The sequence below is a fragment of the Rhododendron vialii genome, chromosome 8a (assembly GCF_030253575.1).
Source record: "Rhododendron vialii isolate Sample 1 chromosome 8a, ASM3025357v1".
NCBI classification, from domain to species: domain Eukaryota; kingdom Viridiplantae; phylum Streptophyta; class Magnoliopsida; order Ericales; family Ericaceae; genus Rhododendron; species Rhododendron vialii.
In genome coordinates, this window is record NC_080564.1 from 27,288,915 (window position 1) to 27,311,812 (window position 22,898).

The window sequence follows — 22,898 nt, forward strand, 5'->3', positions numbered from 1 at the left end:
AGGTCTTCCTTAAAAGGAGAGTAATGATCCAACCACACTAGCCGTGGTGTTCAATAATATAATTACCAAAAGCTCAAAGTGAACCTTCCATTGCTTTCCTCAGAAACCCCACACACGCACTTTGCCATGAGGATTGCTTCTAACAACGCACGAAGACAAAGGAATGGAAATTGTGGTGACTGGTTTTGCAGCTTTTTGGAGGCTTCGATAAAACTCACCTTATACTTTTCCCTGCTAAGAATCGAGGGATGGAAATGATGAGAATTGAGGGAGAATCGATTGTCTTGTTGCTAGCTTCTTTCGGAAAATTGGAATTCCAGACCATTTGGAACTGGCAGAGAGGTTTGAAAGATGTAATAGTAGTGGGAGTTGGCAGTTATACATACGGGAATTAAGAAATGCCTTTTTCCAAGTCTGTCCTTATAGTTATTTGCGGTTACCCAAAGTAAAGACGCATGAAGATGTGAAATCCTTTTTTTGATAGGATAGTTTAGGAACTACATAAAAGTTGACACAATGACACAAATTGAGATATATCAAAAGGGTGCTCTTCCTTTTTATTGTTTTCGTATTGTTTTTTTGTTTTTTCAATACGCTTTCCCTGCATCACTGGTTAATTTTCAACACAATTTCTTTCTCATTTTGATCTTATTGACTTAACTTGCCTCCTTCACTAGCTTATAGAAGACCCTCAAATCACATCTACTTGAAAAACGCATCATCGTTGAACTGAATTTGAGTGATTAATGTTAGTCAGAAGAGCACAACAGACTTGTCTTTGAACTAGCAATCCTTGCTCACTCACCGGACATGTTTCAAATATAAATTTTCTTGTCCTTGTGTTATTCATAAAAGCCCCATGGATTGGCCTTGGGTCTATATCTTGATTTCATGAGTGCTCTAAAGTCAAAGCCCGCGAAACCTTTAAGAAGCGGCACTACCTCCACACTCATACAGGTAGAATTTTGCAAACCATAACAATCTCTTAGATAGCCAAAAGATGATGTAACAGTAGATGCTCTAACGTAGTTATTGTTACAATGGAAGAAATCATTACATGGAATTTGCAACATTCACCCATCGACCTTGCCGAATCGGAAGGGCCATGGTCATTAATGCTTCAAAAAAACAGCAAAAAGAAAAAGAAACTAATACTTCATTAGTTGATATAGCCGTAAAATACACAATCCATAGCTGCTTCTTTTTCTGAATGGCAGAAATTTACCTCTATAATGCTTTTGCTATAAGAGCAAAACCGGAAAGGAAAAGTGAAGTGCGCCAAAAATCAAGTTTTTATTATTGAACATAAGTTGATATGATTTCGGAACACACTATCTTGCAAAAAAATAAGATTGCAACACCGGAACAAAAGCTATTTCTACTTTTTCTGCAAAATATGAATGTCTTTTGAAATTATATAAAAAACGATAACTGATAAAAACTGATTTTTGGCATGCTTTATGCAAACATTGAATTCAAAAATATGAACAGTTTCAATCATTGAAGTGGGATCGAATTTATTTTTTTCCCGGGCGGGGGATTGGAGGGAGTGTTATCCTCCCATCCATATAAAAGACATTTAAAGGTGAAATTTTTGGATGCCGAGCGGATACCACGTGACAATACCCATCGGCTATTTCGATCATCTAAACATGTTTTGGATGGTCCGAATTTATTCTCCCTCTCTCCTCTCTTCTCTCATCCAATTACTCCCTCTTCTCTTTTTTCCACTCTAAAATTATGCTGTGTTTGGATTTGAATTTGAATTTTTTTTTTAAAAATAGTAAGGGTAATAAGTGGAGAAAGATAGAAAGAGAAATATTGTAAGTAGGAAAAAACTTTTGAAAAATACTTTTTGAAAAGAAAAAAAAACAAGACATAAATAGTCCAAAACACATTTGAATAATTGAAATAGCTGACAAGTAGTCGGGTACCACGTGTGTTCTACTGCCCGGCACCCAAAAACTTCTGGATTTAAAGGAATCGGAGAAAAGCCGGACTCCACTCTCAGACCCTAACACACACTCTCTCTCTCTCTCTCTTTGCCATGACTGTAGAAAGACTCACACTGCGTGTCTCCAACATCCCACAAACAGCCACAGCCAAGGACCTCGCCGACTTCCTCGACTCCGTCATCGCCACCAAACCCTCCTCCGTCTACGCCTGCGAAATCAACACCGATCGAAAAAACTGGAAGTCCCGTGGCTCCGGCCGCGTCCAGTTCGACACCCTAGCCGCCAAATCCGCTGCCGAGGCCCTCGCCCGAGCTGGCCGCCTCGTCTTCAAGGGGTCCCACCTCTCCGTCTCCCCCTCCTTCGACGACATCGTCGTCCGGCCCACCGAGGCTCCGAACCGGGCCGGCCGCGGGGTCCTGCATGTTGGGTTTCTGGTGAAAGATGACTGCCTTTGCGTGGTGGAGTCGTTGGAGGGTTTCAAGGCTTGGGTTATGCCTGAGAGGAAGGGGATAGAGTTTTGGGTGGTGGGTGGTGGTGATAAGGAGTGGTATAAGTTGGAGTTGCAGTATGATTATGTTTTGGAGAGTTGTGGGTGTAGGTTGGGTGGTGGGGAGGAGACCAATGCGGTGCTTCTTAAGGTATGATTTTGGTGTTGTATTGCTATGGCCTATGTGTTTTGGTTTTGTTTTTGTAACTAGGTCTAGGTGTCTGGGTCAGCTTACGCATCCCTCTACTAATTTGGTGACCAATCCCACTGCCCGCTTGTGGCTACCAGTTAAAGCCGGAGCTAAGTTCGGTCTCGAATTTGAGATCTTAGGAGGGAGCAAACCCCTAAGCCTCACGCCAGGCGAACCCCTTGGGTTATGAGTTTTGATTTTTTGATCATGTTGTGTTTGGATTTTTATGGGTTCCTGTTTTTACTGCTGGAAAAGTATATTGATTTATTGGGTTATGGAGTTGTTGGTTTGGTGAGGAGCTTAATGCATGCTTCTCATAGTATAATTTGCTGTTATGGTGATCTATCTTGATCACGTTGTGTTTGATTTCTTATGGGTTTCTGTTATTGCTAGCAAAAATGATGATTATTTTGATTTATTGGGGCATTTGAGTTCTTAGTTTGGTGAGGAGCTTAATGCATGTTTCTCAAGGTATAATTTGATGTTGTGATAACGTGCTTTTGCTTTTCTGATCATGTTAAGTTTGATATTCTGGGTTTCTGTTGCTGCTGGCAAAAAAGAATGCAATTTTGATTTATTGGGTCTTAGTTTGTTGGGGAGCCCAAGGCAGTTTCTCATGGTTTAGGTTGATGTGATGCTTTTAGACTTTTACTTTTGTGATCATGATATATTCAAATTCTGATACGTTTCTGTTACTGTTGGCAATAAGGTTAAATTTACACCTATTGGGTTATTGATCTAAGTTTATGGGTATTATTGCTAATGGCTATAGATTTAGCTGTCTGGATCTTGATATATTCTAATGCTTATGGGCTCATGTTACTACTGGCAATCAGATAATAGTTGTTGATTTATTGGGTTGTTGATTTCTTAGTTTGGTCATCTTCTTAATAAGCTTGCCACTGATTTTCTTGGCTACTGAAGCTTGAAAAAAATGGAAATGTTTCAATTAATTTGCTTTTGATAGATGGGTTTAGGTGGTAGCAGGGCCAGAGTTGTTATCTGTTTTCATTTTGTTTCAACGGGGAAAAGAACAACTTATCGTTCTTTTACTTCCTTTTCCCTTCATATAGCTATGTGCAGTTTCCCTCAGCATTGCTGTTACTTTTTCTTGGTGTGCTAACACTTGTATGGCTAGGACAAATGCATGTGCTATACTGGTAGGCTAATTCTAGAGTGCCACTGCTCCAATCAAACACCCTAGGACCTAGAAGGCTGTTATTTATGATTGATCTGAAAATATGGTTTATGCTTCTCTGGTTTACTGAAACGCGTTTTAGGCACAGTTTGGGCATTTCATGTTGCATTTCTACAATACTATTCAAGCTCGTTAAAGAAAAATGACTTTGTGAGGTCCTTTAAGTACTTAGAAAATGCATATGAATTTAACAGGAAATTTATTTACCCTTGCCTCTGGAGCTCATTAGGATTCCCTTCTTGATTTTGGTCATTTAGGAATCAGTCTTAATCCCCTGAGGTGTCATGCACAGTTCTGTTAGAATTCCAGCTCAAATTGTTAAGCCTGATTCAACTTTTGCCTGACCAGTATTTTGCGATCTTGATTGGAGTATTGGTTTGTAGGATTGGTGGCATTGGGCTTCAGAATAGGGCTGGGTATGATTGTTTAAACGGGCTGATTGTTGTTTATAAATTAGGATCATTAAGTTCTGTAATCGTATCCTGTTATTATCCATCTTTTAGTATTTTCTTTCCCTTAAACCTCTTCATCCCACATTTTGCACCTCCCTAGATGTAATATCGTGCTTTCATTTTGTCCGAGACGTGCAAGATGTTAGGGTTTTGTAGTTCTTTTACTACTATGTTAGAATGGAACTTTTTATTTTTACCATCAATTCTTCTTTCAGCGTTTTATTTCCCCTATACCTCTTCATTCCCCGAATTGTGGATTTGCTTAGGTGTTCTGTTATGATATTATTATGTCTGAAAGGTACAATTTATGAGATTTAGGAACTTTGAGATAAATAGCAATTATTGTCAACAATGTGCCCAAGGAATATTTTGAGTGTAACTTACTGCGTTTGCTAAGCTAAATGAGCTTTACTCCCTCTGTCCCTAAATAAATGTCTAGCCCGCAAACCTAGGCCTTTAAGTAGATGCATTCTTTTCATTCGAAAATTTTGAAAAAAATTGGAAAATACCTTCGGGGCGAAGGCATTTTTTTCCCCAAATTTTTCTAATTTTTTGAACAAAAAGAATGCATGTTTTTAAAGGCCTAGATTTTCGGTCGGGGATTTATTTAGGAACGGAGGGAGTATTTTATTCTATTTTCTAGTGACTTCACATCCATATTGGAATTGTCCAAATTCCAGCTTTAGTATATTTGTTTCATTTTGGTTTTAGAATGTGAGAATGAACTTACATGATTTATTACACGTTACCATTGAACGTGACTGTGCTCAGAGGTTGGCAGATAGAATTGATAAAGATGATGTCATCATGTAATTTTGACTAATGTTAGCATATTGTGAAGGAAAACTTACCAGTTGAACTCGTATTGGTTTGTTTCCAAGCAGGGGCTAGTGAATTTGGTACTGATTTATATTGTACACCTTTCCTGGAGAAACTCTTACCTGAATTGCTTCTTTTCAGCTCAAACACGCACCAAAGATTTACAAAAAAATGGCTGGGCCTAATGTAACTTCAAAGGTCATTGGCAACCGGTACTATTTCTGCAAGGAGGACTTTGAGTTTATTTGGGTACGCACTACAGATTTTTCTATGATGAAGTCAATCGGGCAATCATCTTCACTTTGCTGGGAAATGAAGGAAGAATCACCAGCTCTCAATATTTTCACCAGTTTGCCCTATTATAAGAAAGATCCAAAAGATCTAATTTTAGAAGAAGGGGAAGAATTTGGTTCCACATCTGAGCTAGTCCCGCTTGTCAAATGGCAATCAGATGCATTTTTACCATATGAGATCCTTTACCAGCTAAATTCTCTTGTTCACACCCACAAAATCAGTCTTGGTTCGGTGGATGATGATCTGATTGAGATTCTTGGCAGTTTAGATGTACAAACTGCAATGATGATTCTTCAGAAGTTGCATAAGCTACATTCCACTTGTTATGAGCCGTTGTCATTTATTAAAACCCGACTACATATTCTAAATGCCAAAAAACTTCCTTCCTCCCTCAAGATAACAAATCAAAAACTGATGAGGTGTCACAGAGTCCTCGTAACTCCGTCCAAGATTTACTGCTTAGGGCCAGAGCTTGAAACCTCAAATTATGTTGTGAAAAAATTTTCTGCATATGCTTCTGACTTCGTTAGGGTTACTTTTGTTGAAGAAGATTGGAGTAAGCTTCCTCCGAATGCCCTCTCCGCAAGTCTTCAACAAGGTATCTTTGCGAAGCCTTACCGGACCAACATATATCATCGTATTTTGTCTGTTCTTAATGAGGGGATCGTGATTGGTGCCAAAAGATTTGAATTTTTGGCTTTCTCAGCTAGTCAACTTCGGTCAAATGCCGTGTGGATGTTTGCTTCTAATGAGAATGTAAGTGCAGGAGATATCAGAGAATGGATGGGTTGCTTCAATAAGATTCGAAGTGTGTCAAAATGTGCTGCGCGAATGGGTCAATTATTCAGTTCTTCTATGCAAACCCTAGAAGTCCCTTCACAAGAAGTTGAGGTTATCCCTGATGTCGAAGTTACCACTGATGGTATTGGCTACTGCTTCTCTGACGGCATTGGGAAAATCTCCCTCTCTTTTGCTACCCAAGTTGCTCAAAAGTGCGGGTTAAATCACACCCCTTCAGCATTTCAAATTCGATACGGTGGGTATAAAGGTGTCATAGCTGTTGACCGTAATTCCTTCAGGAAGATTTCTTTGCGTGGTAGTATGCTTAAATTTGAGTCAGAAAACAGGATGCTGAATGTCACAAAATGGAGCGATTCGATGCCTTGCTACTTGAACAGGGAGATTGTTACCCTTTTGTCTAGCTTGGGAGTAGATGATAAAGTTTTCGAGGCTATGCAAGATCAGCAACTCAGTCGTCTTGAAAAGATGCTGACAAGTCGAGAGGTAGCATTGGGTGTTTTAGAGAGCATGAGTGGGTCTGACGCTAAAGGCATTTTAGCACAAATGTTGCTCCAAGGGTATGAGCCAAATGTGGAACCTTACCTCTCTATGATGCTTAGGGCACACCATAATAGCCTGTTGTCTGATTTAAGAAGCAGGTGCAGAATATTTGTGCCGAAAGGAAGGATCCTTATTGGATGTATAGATGAAACGGGCATTTTAGAGTATGGACAAGTTTATTGCCGCACTACAATGACTAAAACGGAGCTGCTGCAATTGGATGGGCAGAGTTTCTTTCAGAAGGTAGATGAGACGACGTCTGTGGTAATTGGGAAAGTTGTAGTTACAAAAAATCCATGCCTTCACCCAGGTGATGTTAGAGTCCTTGAGGCTGTATATGAGGTGGCACTAGAGGAGAAGGGTTTGGTGGATTGTGTTGTCTTCCCTCAGAAAGGAGAAAGGTATGAAGCATTTCTCTGAAGAATTTATTTCGATATTCTAGTTGAAAATTGCATCTTTTCAGTGTATGACTCCTTGAGTAGGATTTAATTTGTATTAAATGATAGGCCATACCTGTTAGTTTTATTTACATTCCCTCCACTTACTTGGGGATAGATACAGTTCATGCTCTCCACTCCATAAGCAAAGTTGTGAGGTTTTATGGTGAATGTTACCGATGTTCTTTAGTTGCGCAATAGGTGTACAATAAGGATACTCTTAGCTATGAAAGTTTGGGGGCAGATATTGCTGGCTTTTGTTATGAGATTTTGGTGAGAGTTGTGAGTTTTTGCGGTCATAATCTTTATTGTATTTGTTACGATTCTTATGAACTATTGTGGTTTAGTTACGAAAGGTTTTCCGGTATGCAGTATGCACCTTTTGAGTGGTGTGTGCATTTGGTTGCTTTTTCTGACTTACCCTCGCCCACCCAGTCTGTTTCGGGAACAGTAGAAAGAGCTATTTTGGCAATGAAATTCATCAATGGTCAACTGTGTTATCAAAGGAAAAGTTAATGTGCTACTTGTCATTTGGTCACCTATGTGGAAATAATGTACATGTCTACCTGGTACTATGGACAAAGAGGTTATTACGCAATGATTTGACATCATGAAATGCAATTGTAAAATTTCATGTATTTGTGTTTGTTTTTTTGCTGTTAAGGATATGATTATTTCAACATATTGAAGGTTTCTTTTACGAATGATTTGATGAGTTTAATTCAGTTTATTATTTGTTGTAAATAAAATTGTTGATAGTATACACTGTATTTTTAATGGAATTCTTATGTTTCGAGTTTGTGAATGACCCCATCTATTTTAATTCCTCGAGTCGCCCCTGCTTTTAAGAGTTTATGCATGACTCTTATCCACAGACCTCATCCAAATGAATGCTCCGGTGGTGATCTGGATGGAGATTTATATTTCATAAGCTGGGATGAAAATCTTATCCCACCCAATATTGTGGCTCCCATGGACTACACTGGACGAAGACCTCGCATAATGGATCACGAAGTGACTTTGCAGGTAACTTCAACAGGAAAAACTTAATTTACGGGACAGCTAAAGCACACCATTTTGTCTTAATACCCGATTCACTTAATTTGCAGGAAATTCAAAAGTTCTTTGTTGATTACATGATCAGCGACAATCTTGGCGCCATCTCTACTGCACATTTGATACACGCGGACCGTGATCCAGCTAAAGCCTTGAGTCCTATATGTCTTCAGTTGGCAACCCTTCACTCAATGGCTGTTGACTTTGCAAAGACAGGAGCACCCGCTGAGATGCCTAGGTTTCTGAAACCAAAGGAGTTTCCGGATTTCATGGAAAGGACAGAAAAGCCCAGTTACATCTCCAAAGGGGTACTGGGTAAACTCTACCGTGGCACCAAAAACTCAAAAGTTAATGAAAAAACAGACCTAGTTTTGTCTGACGAGATATCCCAAGATGCCTATGATCACGATCTTATATTGGATGGGTTTGAAGACTTCATTGAAGTTGCAAAAGGGCACAAGGAGATGTATATGGACAAAATGAGCACGTTGATGAATTTTTATGGGGCGGAGAGTGAAGATGAGATACTCACGGGGAACTTGCTTAAGCGGTCGACTTATTTGCAAAGGGATAACAGGAGGTATTATGAAATGAAGGACAGAATTATGGTCTCTGTTAAGAGCTTACATAAGGAGGCCAAAGGGTGGTTTGAGAGTAGCTGTAAGGGTTCTGCAGAGCAACAGAAGTTGGCATCAGCGTGGTATCACATTACTTATCACCCGACCTTTTGCCAGGAAAGCAGCTACTGCTTGGGGTTTCCATGGGTGGTTGGGGATATTTTGTTGAATGTAAAGTCCGTGAAGAGTAGAAAGTAACTAGCATGACTCATGCTTAGTACAGGAGAGGCACAATTCTGGGAATTTACGTCCTCGATGTTGTTAACATGTAACCAAAACATAGTTTTAACTTGTATCAGACTGTCTAGTTTGTATTCTAACCCGGGTTGAACGCATCTGTTGTGTGCTTATTTGACAATATGGGCTAATAATTCAACAGAAGTCTTGCTGGGTAGAGACTGCAATATGGGCCCTTCATCTTTGATTTCGTGTCTTCTTTTCTAGTTCGTGTAGCCTTTCTCGTTTTAATTTTAGTGAGTTTGACTGTTTTTGAGTTGTCTTCATTTTGGCTAAATTATCCAACCACAGGTAATTTGAGTACCAAATGATGTCAAGTTTGGCAATTTTGGAGGAAGGCAAACGAAGAAAGCTATGTGGACTGTTTTAAACAGTGCTTCACCGTAGCTTTCGAAAGGACTTTCTGTTTCAAAAGTAAGCCAAAATGGACGGAGAAGAGGCGACGGGTGTAGCTATTTAATTTGGTGTGATTGTATGCACCTCGATACGGATAGCAGGCCCCTGTAAGAACCAAGTTCGTCGATGACAAGATGCAGAGATGCAGAGAGAGCATGGGAGGGCACTTCCAACCAAGCGAAGCCCACCTCGTGAGGTCCGTTGCACTCCCAAATGGATGGACAGTCTCTCATTTTGTAAAATTAGACATAATAATAGTCCTTCAACAATCATTACCGCATTCAAAAGTCAAAACATGTTTCTTTTATCCGTCTGTTGAGATCGTGAATTTGATCCGCCAGTAGGAGTTGGCCAAGCCAAATCAAATCAAAGTAACCATACAAAAAAAAATGATAAATGACAAATCACAAATACACACATTGCGTTGAGCTTCATGAGTTCATGTTCAATGATGCCGACCTGACCGCATTGTGTTTGCTGTGCTGGATCCATGTCATGCATGACTCAAACTTTTCTCCCCAACATATCTTTGATTTAATTTCAAAGCAGCATTCGGTCAATTACTGACTCGTACAAAAAAAGCGATCAAACCAAAGGTATAGCCACTAATCCAAAACACTTTCTTTTAGCAAAAGAGTTTTAAACACCACCTAAAGCACCTTTACTACCCCAACAGTACCAAATCTACAATTGACAAAATCCACCTAGAAATCTACTAATCCTTACCCTTTTCCCTCCTTCCTTGCTGCTGACGTATACACATTCGTCATCAAGACGAGACAAGAAGATTAATAAACAATTCATTCTAGTACGGAATCACAAACCCTATTCCACGTCACTACTCGATGGTCAGGCGAACGGCGGCGCGTCCTTGTCCAGGTCCGTCGAGGCCGCCGCGTACCGCATTGAGAAATTCCCCCGGATCACGTGCTCCTCCTCGTCCAGGTCCCCGTTGTTCTCCCCCTCGTCGAAGTTGAGCGCGTAACTGAGGGGATCGTACTGGAACTTCCCGTGCCCGCCGCTCTTGCTGGTCCGGTTGAACCGCCGTATGAAGGTCTTCCACCTCGGGCCGGCCGCGACCTCCGTCCACTCCCGGACCTTCATCAGCGCGTTGACCCAGCGGCGCCCCTCCTCGCCCGGGCCCGATCGGAGGGAACCGAGCCGCGGCAGGCACGAGCAGCAGCGGTCCCTCTGGAAAACCATGTCGGCCCTGTCTTCGTCGAGTTCGGCGTGGTCCTTTGGCGTAAATTCATGATGGCCTTCGGTAGCCATATGTATTATAGATGTTGTTGAATCTAGTATCTATCTATTGATAGAGAAGCGGCAGGTCTTGAAAACCCTAAAGCTATGATTCTGTAGAGAGAGAGAGAGGGATAAGGATGAGCGTATGATCGAAATCAATGGGGGGGGGGGGGGGGGGGGAGTTGGTAGGGAGGTGGGGTGAGAGGGAGTTGTAACGGAAACGAGAGTGGAAAATGTGGGGTATTCTGACGGGGCAGTGCCAGTTGGCGAATGCTTTTGCGACACGGGATCCAGTTGTTGATGACGTCACCGACGACCTCTTTGTTTTTCTTTAGTCTTTTTAACACTAAGGGATGACCTGTACTTTTTTTAACTGCATTTCTTTTTTTCTTTTTTATTTGGAATTGCACCCCGTTATCATTGGGTGCTGTGGCAACCCAATCCCACATCGGTGAAATATCGAAATTGGATTTCCATATCCATATATATAAGAAAACCTAAGAGCATCTCCGACCCTTGATATTAAATTGGGAATGTCAATTTAAGAAAACCTAAGAGCATCTCCGACCCTTGATATTAAATTGGGAATGTCAATTTTTTTTGAAGGCTAATGTGATATCTTGGCATCTTCAATTTGACATTAAAATTTCATCTCCAATCCTTGTGTCAAATTTTATTTATTTAACATCAAATTATTCCTCTCCAATTCTTATGTCAAAATACAAATGTTGAAATTTGGCATGGAGGAAGGTGGCTGTCAAAGTTGGCATGAGAAAGCTTGCCTTAAAATCCACGTGTATTTGGCATCAAAGAAGGCTATTAGATTGGATTGAATTTTGGTGTCAATTTTTACCGTTAAGATGTCCACGTAGGAATTGACATCTCCCATTAGAGATGTTCTTAGAGCATCTCCAACAGGAGGTGTCAAATTGGTGATGTCAAATTTTTTTTGAAGGCTTATGTGGCATTTTGACATCTCAAATTTGACATTAAAACCTTATCTCCAATCCTTATGCCAAATTTTATTTATTTAAAAAGAAAAAGAAAACTCAAACAAGTAATACAGAGAGGTTTTAAACTTTTTAACAATAGCTTTTTACCTTTTAACGGTTACTTTTTGAAATTTGGCATGAGAGATGGTAGTTGTCAAAATTGGCATGCAGGAGGTTCATGCCAAAACCACATCAGCTTTGATATGAGTAAAGGCAGATGGGTTAGAATGTGAGTTGATGCCAAAAATAACTGTTGCATCGTCCACGTCATGTTTGACATCTCCCATTGGAGATGCTCTAAAAGCATCTCCAAGTGAAGCTTGTAACGATAATATTTGACACTAATTGACAAACCAACCCAGATGCCTTCTGTTAGGCCAAATCCTACGTGGCTTTTGACATGAATGAAGGGGGGAGGAAACATGCCAACTTTGACTACCCACACCTTGCCTGCCAAATTTCAAAAATGACTGTTTGAATTTTGACATTAAGAGTTGGAGAGTGATAGTTTGATGTCAAATAAATAGAATTTGGCATAAGAATTGGAAATGAAGGTTTTGATGTCAAATTGGAGATGCCAAAATGTCACGTAAGCCTTCAAAAAAAGTTTGACATCTTCAATATGAAGTCATGAGTTGGAGATGCTCTAAGTAGTTATTGTATAATTTGACAATATTTTTTTTGAATCACGTGGTTAGGCTAAAGATTAGCAAGTTAGTTGGCGAGGGTCGTTACAGGTGCAAATGAGCAGTCGAGCCGTGCTTTGTAATGTTCGAGCTTGGTTAATTTTACTTAATGACCCAAGCTTTTTAGTGTTGAGTTTGGCTTATTTAGTGAACGAACGTAAAACTCGAATTCGAGCTCGAGTTTTCGCTCGTTTACTAAACAAGCTGAGCCAAAAATTACTCACGAGCAACTTGATTCATTTGCGGCTCTGCTTAGGATGACCTGTTGGAGCCAGTAAATTCAACTCCAGCAGACAACTCAGAACCGGGGAGCCTGCTATACAATGTGCACTCCAAACTGTATTTTTGACAATATACCATGTGCTCACCCAAAAAAAGGATATCGTATAAACTTAATTTTTTACATGATTTTTGTACACGATGTTTCAAAGGGTTGACATCTATAAAGAAAGTAATCTTAATCATATTATCAAGATTGGGACCAGCGTCGTTCGAAGGGAACAACACCCTTTCAGCCTTCCTAGAGGCGATGGGTTTTATTGTCAATTATACTCTTATGTTAGGCATCAAACTATGCAATTTTTGATTATTTTTGCTTTAATTCAAATTTTTTTAAAACATTTTTAAGTTACTATTTTATACTTGTAGAATTCTCTCATTGCGAGAGGAATCAATATTTCAGAAAAAAATAGCACAAAACTAAGAAAGGCAACCAAAAATTTGAATAAAGGAAAAAAATAATCAAAAGGATTATTATAGGACAAAGTTGACTTTCACACCAATGGTTTGGACTTTATGCGGCTACACCTTCTCAGGTTTAACTGCGATTTGTGAGGGCGCGCAAACACATTTAAGTCCGTCTATGTTAATGGAGTTATACCTCACTCACCTCTTGAATTTAACGAAAATTTAATCTAAGTTATTCATAATGTATTAGTCATCTAGCGCATCTCCGCTAAATTGGATGCGTCTGTGCATTTTCAAGAAGCACAAAGTGATGCATCCGCACCACATTAAAATTAAACTTGACGGTGTAGCGCACGTGACCCAATCAAAAGGAGTGAAAGTGGACTTTGACCATTATTATATACGACATTCGTTTCGCGCGCTCATCCAACGGGCATAACGGCCACGACGCCTCCGAAAACTCTGCAACTTCTGCGGCTCACCGTGATTTTCTTCAAACCCCCCAAGCCCTCTCTCTCTCTCTCTCTCTCTCTCTCTCTCTCTCTCTCTCCCCTCCATTTTCTCCTCCCATGCTGACCCCCTCTCTCTCTCTCCTAGATTTTAAACGACCACCCTCCCATCAAAACCACCTCCGCCCTATCCATGAATAACAACAAAATCATCCAACGCTACCCCTCCACCTCCGCCGCCAAATTACGCCACTTCCCCACCCTCTCCCTCCCCCTCATCTACGACCGCCACAGGCCCTGGTGGAACCAGATCCTCGACCCCGGCAGCGAGTTCGTCGACCAATGGAACCACATCTTCCTCGTCACCTGCCTCGTCGCCCTCTTCCTGGACCCTCTCTACTTCTTCCTCCCCGTCATCGGAGGCCGCGTCTGCATGACCATCGATTTCGGATTGGCCGTCGTCATCACCCTGATAAGGTCCGTGGTGGACCTGTTCTCGGTCTTGCATATGGCCATGAAGTTCCGGACGGCCTACGTGGCGCCGAGTTCCAGGGTCTTTGGGAAGGGGGAGCTCGTGACGGATCCCAAGATGATTGCGATTCGGTACTTGAAAACGGACTTTTTGATGGATCTTGCTGCTACGCTCCCGCTCCCACAGGTAATTTGTGGTTTTTAGTTCTTTTGGGTTTGCAATTGCTTGTTTATAGGGGTGATAAACGAGCCAAATGAGCCGAGCGGGTGGTTGATCAAGCTTGCTTTGAAAATTTAACGAGCTTGAAAAATATGTTTGAGTTTAGTTATGACGCGATTCAATCACAAATGAGCTTTAATAAAGCAAAACAAGAGTTGAACTTGGTTTGAAACCTTCACGAGCTAATTCAAAAATAAATGTTTAAGCTTGATTTGTTTATGTAACAAACAAATCTTAAACAAGCTTTTAACAAGCAAACGAACTGGAGTAACTTGGTTTGTTTAGCGGCCCTACTTGTTTATGTATTTTGGATGAAATTTAGACCATTTAAGAGGATTTGAGTTTCAGGGTCTAGCTGGCATGACAATGCACTTAATAGGGTAGTCTATTGACGATTTTTAAGATTTATTCTAATTCTTGTGAAGCTGGTCCAGTAGTCTATATAAACCAAGCGAGCCTCAAGTCGCAGTTAATGGGGATCAGTTACATGAATCCGTCTTCTCTATCGGGATTTGTATGACAGGGGAAAGCCCAGAAGTCTAGTAAGTCCAATGGGTGCCGCTTTTTCTATGAAATAATCTCAAAAAAATATGGACTTCGGGAAAAGGTGACTGAGCAGCTCGGTTAAGGTGCAGCCATGCAGGATTGGGCATATAGCTGCATTGTCCTCCTGTGGACGTTGCGTGTGTGGCATTGTCGGTTATTTATGGCAAAGAGCTGATGCCTACTCCAAGCGGATGAATTGTACTGGGATGTATGCCTTTATGGGCATTGTTGATGTTTCGAGTATGTGCGGTGTTGAATTTTCATAATTCGATTGGTTTATAGTTGTAGATTGAATATTATGTTCATATTTGGATGGTGAAAATTAAGTGGAAAGATTCGAATCATATGACCTGGAGTTTGGAGTTTGAATCATAGGGTAGGAGTACATGGTACAAATGCCGTACAATATGAAGACAGTTCATGAGTATATTTTTTTAATTATCTTCAAATTACTGTTTTTAAGAGTCTTTACCAGCCATCATTGTTTTTATCAATGCTCTATTTTTTGTTTTGCATGAGCAGATTCTCTTCTGGTTTGTAATTCCAGCAGTGAAAAGCCCTAACGCTGCTCATGCCAACCACACCATTTCCCTGATGATAATCCTTCAATATATTCCACGGTTGTTTGTTATTTTTCCATTGAACCAGCGGATTATTAAAACAACAGGGGTCGTGGCTAAGACAGCTTGGGCAGGGGCAGCATACAATCTCCTCCTCTATCTGCTAGCAGGTCATGTATGCACCCACATCACTACTTCTTCCTGACACTTCATATTACTCCCTCCATCCCATATTCTTGGTCCCTCACGAAAGTTCCAATTTTGTAAGAGAACATGCAATTACGGTATTTGCATTCAACTCATTGACATTATTTCTCACTACTTTTTTTCGATGTTCAAAATCATGTATCCATTTGCAATGGGTACCTTTGGAAGGCCTTTGGAAAATTACAAGCTTTTTTCCTTTTGACTTTTGAAAATGGACAACACATTTGGGACATCCCTGTAAAGAAAGGACCTAGATTATAGGACAGAGGGAGTAGCTTTCTGCCTCATTTGTTGAAGCAAGTGATGTTCCAATCTATATAACTGTGTGGATCTGCTAAGAAAATTTCCCAGTTCATCATTATTATTTGTGTTATTTTGGATTGTCAGTGCAGGTTTTAGGAGCTTCGTGGTATCTGCTGTCCATTGAGAGGCAGTATTCATGCTGGAGACTGGAATGTAGAAAGGAGCAGAATTTTACACACTCGCCGTCTTGCAATCCTTTGTTTCTGGATTGCTGGAATGTTAACATGCCTGAACGCCAGTTTTGGTTGAACAACACTAAAGTTCTTACCGAATGTGATGCTCGTGATAGTCACGCCTTTAAGTTTGGAATGTTTGCTGATGCCTTCACAGAGGATGTTGCTTCTTCGAATTTCATCGAAAAGTACTTTTACTGCCTTTGGTGGGGTTTGAAGAATCTGAGGTACGTTGAGTGTTATCTGAAGTTGTCCATTGTGCTTTTTGTCAGAATGTGGTCATTCTTTTAGTAGTGGAGATACTCGTAGGTCAATATCTATCTCTTCTCTGTGGGTGTGGGTGTGTGCTTGCGCGTTTGCATAGCTATTATTTGCATTAAACTACTGTTGAATTTTGGATTTCTGATTCTGAGAGATGAGATTCTCCATTTTATGGAACATGCACTTTACAGGACAAAAATTGGTTGCATAAGAGAGTTGCATATGACCAAAGCTAGTTAGCTCACCATCACAGAAGTGTGGGATCAAACATGAAATCTTACACTTACCTTGGATTTTGTGAGATTAGTTTAGGAATAAGTTGAGTTTTAGATTTTCCATAAGTCTATCGTTGATGGTCCATCATAAAGCAAAAAACTTGATTGTTATATTCAAGTATTCTTGCTTGGCTTTCGAGTCAACGATTAGTTTGGAAACTTGAGATTTAATGGACATGTATTGTGTCTTGTTCCACTGATCCAACCGTAGGCTAAGTAATGAATTTGTACCAAGCTATTAATTTGATGGACTACTGTGATTTTACTTAAAACACTAACCCATGTCAATCTGAATATTCGGAACTTCATAACTTGAAATCAGAATGCATACTGGTGGTGGTGGGAGGTTGTTCTTTCTTTTTCTTTTTTTGGTTGGTTGGAATACTAAAACCTCGCTCTGACAAGCATGAAAATGCAAGTTCAACAATAAGGGCAGACACTTACGCATCAACGCAAAGGTCAGGCATCCGGTCGTATCCCTTTTAACACCTTCGAAAAGTTGGGACAAAAAACTGGCATGTCCTTGACGAAAATATGGACAAAGAAATAGCTACCTCTATAGAAGTTTACACCAATTGATGCATTCCTAACTCCTGAAAGACTTAGCTTGTCCTAAAACAGAACATGAAATAACAAAACACAACCAAATGGACAAACTTAATATGTCAAATTATCTGAAGTACCTATAGGTTAGATAGATTGTAATTGTAGTGGACTGTTTATCCTCTTCATGTTGGTCCTGCATTAGGATAGTTCGAGGGATTTTCTTCACTCAGAAACATTTAGAAAACTGACAAACCATACATTTACGTAGTGCATAAGTAAATTGGTCTCTATTTTAAGTTAGGGGTATGCTTTGCGTCTTGTAGGGATCTTCTAACTTTCCCGTTAGTTATGGAAAAGTATGTTAGTAATATGACCAGTTTTATTTCCTTGATCGAGTAAAATGGAGAGCATATTTCATTGCACATATTTCCACACATATTTGGGGTATTCTTCCTTGTCCACATTCCATGCCGTAAGATCTTGCTTGCATATCGTGGAAAATCGTGTCTGGAACCTAGGGATAGTTTATAAGGGCTGGTTATATAATTGCTTCCTTGCACCCTTGTCTCTGAAGATGATAGAATGCATTCTCAACTACACAAAGTCAATTGAAATGAATTGCTTCTCTTTTTTCTTGATCCTGTTCTAACTTTCTACTCATATGTGTAGTAGTTCTTGTTAGCAATATGTGATTTTTAATGCTTAATACTCTTTCCACTCATTTCGTGTCTTGATATATAGCTTTTTTTTTAATCTGATTGATATACAGTTCATATGGGCAGAGTTTGAATACAAGTACTTACGTTGGTGAGACGCTATTTAGCAGTCTTATTTGTATTGCGGGTTTAGTTTTGTTCGCACAACTGATTGGCAACATGCAGGTACTTTCTAGTATCAGATTGATGCATACAAAGTGCATTGCCTTTGTTGTACATCCCTTCTCTTTTTTGACTTTCATTTGATACGTTGTTGATAATATGCCGTCTGAAGACCTACTTGCAATCTTCAACGGCTAGACTTGAGGAATGGAGAGTTAAACGAAGAGATACAGAAGAATGGATGAGGCACCGACAACTACCTCCAGATCTTCAAGATCGTGTTCGCCGATTTGTTCAATATAAATGGCTTGCTACTAGAGGAGTAGACGAAGAAGAAATATTGCGAGCATTGCCCTTGGACATCCGGCGTCAAATCCAAAGGCATCTCTGCCTTGCCCTTGTTCGCCGTGTAAGTTTTTTTGTTTCCTGGCGTGCCACTGTGGTGATGGACAACCTGTGTTTGATGACATCTATTTTCATAACTTGCACAAATTTGGAATTTCAAAACGAGAAATTTTATGAAATTCAACTGTGAATCTCAGCCATCCATTTCAGTTTCATGTTAAGTTTCATGGAAAGGTTTCATGTTTCCTATCACTCCTCTTTCAAAACGGCTTTCATTTGGTATGCAGCATAGCTACTAAGTGCCTGCATTTCGGAGTAAGAAATGTAGCTTCCTGTTGTCTTTCACTTGAGGGTGGACAACTTGTCGTGGTAGAAACAAAGGCAGGACCTCCCCTCTCAGAAACCTGCATATTGAGCAATTTCAACCGTAGATAGCTTCTACTAGTTGGTTCTTTTTACCAAGCAAGTGCATGGCACATCAGGGATTCAGGACTATAGTTCAAGGTGCGGTCTTGTAACAATTGATGTGATTCCTGGAATAAGCAACTGCTTACTTTGCTATTTCCAGCAGAAGCACACTACCCGCTAGGCCAATCGTGACTTCCAGGGTCGCTTTTGGGTTGTGACATGTCATTTAGCCAAATTTGGAGACAAGTTACTTGTTTCTGTTCTTGAATTAAGTTGCATTGTTAAGTGTCGCATTCACAACCCGTTTGGATTGGGAGAATTGGACAGAAAACAAATGGAAGGAAATGAAATTCTCGTTGTCCTTATCATTTGGTTGGGTAAGAAAAATGGAAAGAAAATCAATCCTTCTACTGGCTGTGAGCAGTCATACAGACTAATCTGGTCAAGAGTTTTTCCTGTTCAAAATCCGCTTCAAATAACCATGCTATTTCCCCTTGCTGTTGCAGGTTCCTTTCTTCTCCCAAATGGACGACCAACTCCTCGATGCAATATGCGAGCGCCTCGTCTCCTCCCTGAGCACCAAAGACACCTACATAGTCCGCGAAGGAGATCCCGTAAACGAGATGCTCTTCATAATCCGAGGCCAGCTCGAGAGCTCCACCACAAACGGCGGCCGCTCCGGGTTCTTCAACTCCATCACACTCAAACCAGGCGACTTCTGCGGCGAAGAACTCCTCACATGGGCCCTAATGCCTTCTTCAAGCCTCAACTTCCCTTCCTCCACTCGGACCGTCCGAGCACTCACCGAAGTCGAAGCCTTCGCCCTCCGAGCCGAGGACCTCAAGTTCGTCGCGAACCAGTTCAAGCGTCTCCACAGCAAGAAGTTGCAGCACGCATTCCGGTACTATTCTCATCAGTGGAGGACTTGGGGGGCGTGTTATATACAGACGGCTTGGAGGAGGTTGAAGAGGAAGAAGTTGGTGGAGGAGTTGTCGAGACAGGAGAGTGGGTATGGATATGTTGGTGGTATGGATCCAGATGGGGATTTTGAGGAAGACGGAGGAGGTGGGGGGAGTCCGTCGGTGGATAGTAACGGGCAGTTTCTTGGGGCGACGTTCTTGGCCTCGAAATTCGCTGCGAATACTAGGAGGGGGGTGACCGCACAGAAGGGGACATCAGTGGTGGAGACGGGTAAGAGCGGCTTGGAGATGCCGAAGCTGTTTAAACCGGATGAGCCTGATTTCTCTGCAGATTGAGAGGAGACACACCGGTTGTGATACGAATGCGATGATCAGAACAGTTACGTTGCACTTGCATGCATGGAAGTAGTTACGAAGAAACAGAACAGAACCCAGGACTGTGCGAGTGGTAACATGATAGCAAGCGAAAAGTACAACTTCAAGTTTGCAGGTTCAACTTCCACAGTTACAAAAGCAAGAAAAACTGTGGTGGGCACGAAAAAATTTATTCGGGTGATAACTTCAAAGTCGTGAGATTAGTGGAGTTGTTGGCCACTCAATTATTAAGAAAAAAAATATAAAGTAAAAGAGGTCATAAATCTCAATAGATGTGTACTTTAGTAAAATTTTTAAGTCCTTTTTGTTGAACTACTTGGGCTTTGTAGCCAATTTCTTAGAGCATCTCCAATACATCCTTTATTCCTCTATTTTTTCATTTGAGAGGATCATTTTTAGAGGAAAAATACCATTCCAACCTATCTTCTATTTTTTCCTCCATTTGAGAGGATCAAGTTTGGTACTCCAAATATGGAGGATGGAGAAAAAAATAGAGGATGTCCTCCATTTTACTATTCACTCTCACCAAATCCCATTTTGTTCATCAAATTAGTTTTGATACACTAATCCTTTATAAAATTGGTACCAATCAAAAGATATGTACAATATCTTCAAAATAAGACCCATATTGATTATTTTTTAAATGAAATTAGAAAAATGAAAATTTGAGTTTTGGAGAGAAAGTGGGAAAGTTTGCGATTTGGAATGAGTTTTTAAAGAAATAGAATATTGGGTTGGAGTTAGATTTCCTCCAAAATTACTCTTACAATAAAATATATTATTTTGATACTCTCAAATGAAGAAATAAAAGCAAAAATGGAGTATTGGATTGGAGATGCTCTTAGGGCGTGTTTGATTGCAGATTTCGTTTTGAGGGGATTCGTAATGACGTGGGATTAGGATTGGGATTGAGAATGAGGTGGGATTATTAATGAGAAGATGAATTATTTATTCATGTTTGTTTTGCACGGGATTAGGATTGGGATTCGGATTGAGAATGGGAAGGGATTGTAAATAACATGTTTGTTTTGGTTAGGATTAGGATTGGGATTGGGATTGAAGTGTGTTTTTAAACATGTATTGCTCAATCCCATGGGGATGGGATTACTAGTAACACTCCCCTCATGGTATTGCTAATACCCCCATTTTGGGGGATTAACAATCCCATGGGACAACTAGTCCCCCCGCCAAAAACCTAACCAAACAAGAAATTAATAGCCCCATGGAATTATTAATCCAATCCTTCCCTCCCAAACCTTCTATCAAACACGCCCTTAGTGTGCATTGTTGGTGGCTAATTTTGTAGAACTTCTCTCAGTGACTCCACTTGAATAAAGTTCCTTACACACATTCATTAGTGCAACCTAACACTCAACTGGCAATATCGTACTTATCACTTGACTTTTGGTTCCTTTTTTTTTGCGTAAATTGCTATTCCCCCTCCCCTGACACCCCACCCCCGACCCCACAGCACTTTTTCCACACTTTTCCCGGATTACCCCCGGCTCCCCTAAAACGGCAACGTTTTAGTTAAAAAAAAAAAAATCAAAACCATCCGTTTGCAATCCTATAGAGCAGAAACGTAATTATGAGAGCCTTACAGACAAAATTTGATTATGTCTCTTTAGAATAATATGATCAGAATAAAAATATCTACACACCCGTTCAAATGGATTAAAAATTAAAGCACTTAATTTTTTAATCATATTTTTTAATATATAAACGGTCTAAAAAAATTAAGTGCTAAAATTTTCACTCCGTTTAATCGGTGCAAAGATCTTGTTATTTTGATTATATTGACAAGATCTTTGCATCAATTCAAATGGAGTGAAAATTTGAGCATTTAATTTTTTGAGATCGTTTATATATTAAAAATATAGTTAAAAAATTAAGTGCTTCAATTTTTAATCCGTTTAAACGGGTGTGAAGATCTTATTATTTTGATCATCTTATTCTAAAGAGACATAATCAAATTGTCTCTAGGGCTCTTATAATCACGTTTCTGCTCCATAGGATTGCAAATTGATAATTTTGAATTTTTTTTTAAACTAAAACATTGCCGTTTTAGGATTGCCGTTTCAGAGCAAAGATCTTTTATTTTATTATTTTATTTTAAATGGTCATAATGAATTTTTTGGTGTAAGGTCTTTCAACAAATACTCTAAGACTCATTATTTAGTTTCAAGACTCTCTTAAGGTGTCCATTAAAAGGCCTTGGAGCTAAAAATTTATTATGACCATTTAGAATGAAATGATCAGAAAAATAGCATCTTCGAACCCATTCAAACGGATTGAAAATTGAAACACTTATTTTTTTACACCGTTTATATATTAAAAAATAGTTAAAAAAATAAGTGTATTCTAAAATTTATTACGACCATTTAGGATGAAATGTTTAGAAAAATAATATCTTTGCACCGGTTCAAACGGATTGAAAATTAAAATACTTTTTTTTAACTATATTTTTTAATATATATATATATATATATATATATATATATATATATATATATATATATATATATATATATATATATATATATATATATATATATATATATATATATATATAGGAAAAAATAGTCAGATTAACTTTTAACTATATTTTTTAATATATAAACGGTTTAAAAAAATAAGTGTTTTAATTTTCAATCCGTTTGAATCAGTGCAAAGATGTTATTTTTCTAATCATTTCATCCTAAATAGTTCTAATAAATTTTTGGCTCTAAAACCTTTCAATGGGCACCCTAAGAGCTCTAAACTAAATAAGAAATCTTAGGGTGCTCGTTGAACTGGTTAATGTTATACTTATATATATTTATTTATTTTATATAGATTTTTGAAAGCATAGAAATATGTTAGCTTGGGCACAAAGCGTTGGTCTTAAATATGGTATTATGGTGGTTAATTGAAAATAGAATTTTAGTTAATCAAA

At 39.5% G+C, this 22,898-nt stretch overlaps 3 protein-coding genes across 3 annotated transcripts; 2 read left to right on the forward strand and 1 right to left on the reverse strand.

Annotated features, from left to right (window-relative positions):
- Nucleotides 1-1,945: 1,945 nt before the first annotated feature.
- On the forward strand, nucleotides 1,946-9,250 carry LOC131336087 (RNA-dependent RNA polymerase 2). The gene is made up of 4 exons (XM_058371743.1): nucleotides 1,946-2,593; nucleotides 5,243-7,137; nucleotides 8,049-8,199; nucleotides 8,283-9,250. The coding sequence occupies exons 1-4, from the start codon at nucleotides 2,048-2,050 to the stop codon at nucleotides 9,042-9,044; spliced, it is 3,354 nt and encodes a 1,117-aa protein (XP_058227726.1). The 5' UTR covers nucleotides 1,946-2,047; the 3' UTR covers nucleotides 9,045-9,250.
- A 739-nt stretch (nucleotides 9,251-9,989) lies between these two features.
- LOC131336207 (uncharacterized) lies at nucleotides 9,990-10,963 on the reverse strand. Its single transcript, XM_058371956.1, has one exon. It carries the CDS (start codon nucleotides 10,749-10,751, stop codon nucleotides 10,329-10,331), a length of 423 nt encoding a protein of 140 aa, XP_058227939.1. The 5' UTR covers nucleotides 10,752-10,963; the 3' UTR covers nucleotides 9,990-10,328.
- A 2,679-nt stretch (nucleotides 10,964-13,642) lies between these two features.
- Nucleotides 13,643-20,298, forward strand: LOC131298471 (probable cyclic nucleotide-gated ion channel 16). The gene is made up of 6 exons (XM_058323951.1): nucleotides 13,643-14,193; nucleotides 15,295-15,507; nucleotides 15,932-16,242; nucleotides 17,867-17,978; nucleotides 18,088-18,324; nucleotides 19,175-20,298. Exons 1-6 carry the CDS (start codon nucleotides 13,729-13,731, stop codon nucleotides 19,922-19,924), a joined length of 2,088 nt encoding a protein of 695 aa, XP_058179934.1. The 5' UTR covers nucleotides 13,643-13,728; the 3' UTR covers nucleotides 19,925-20,298.
- Nucleotides 20,299-22,898: the final 2,600 nt, after the last annotated feature.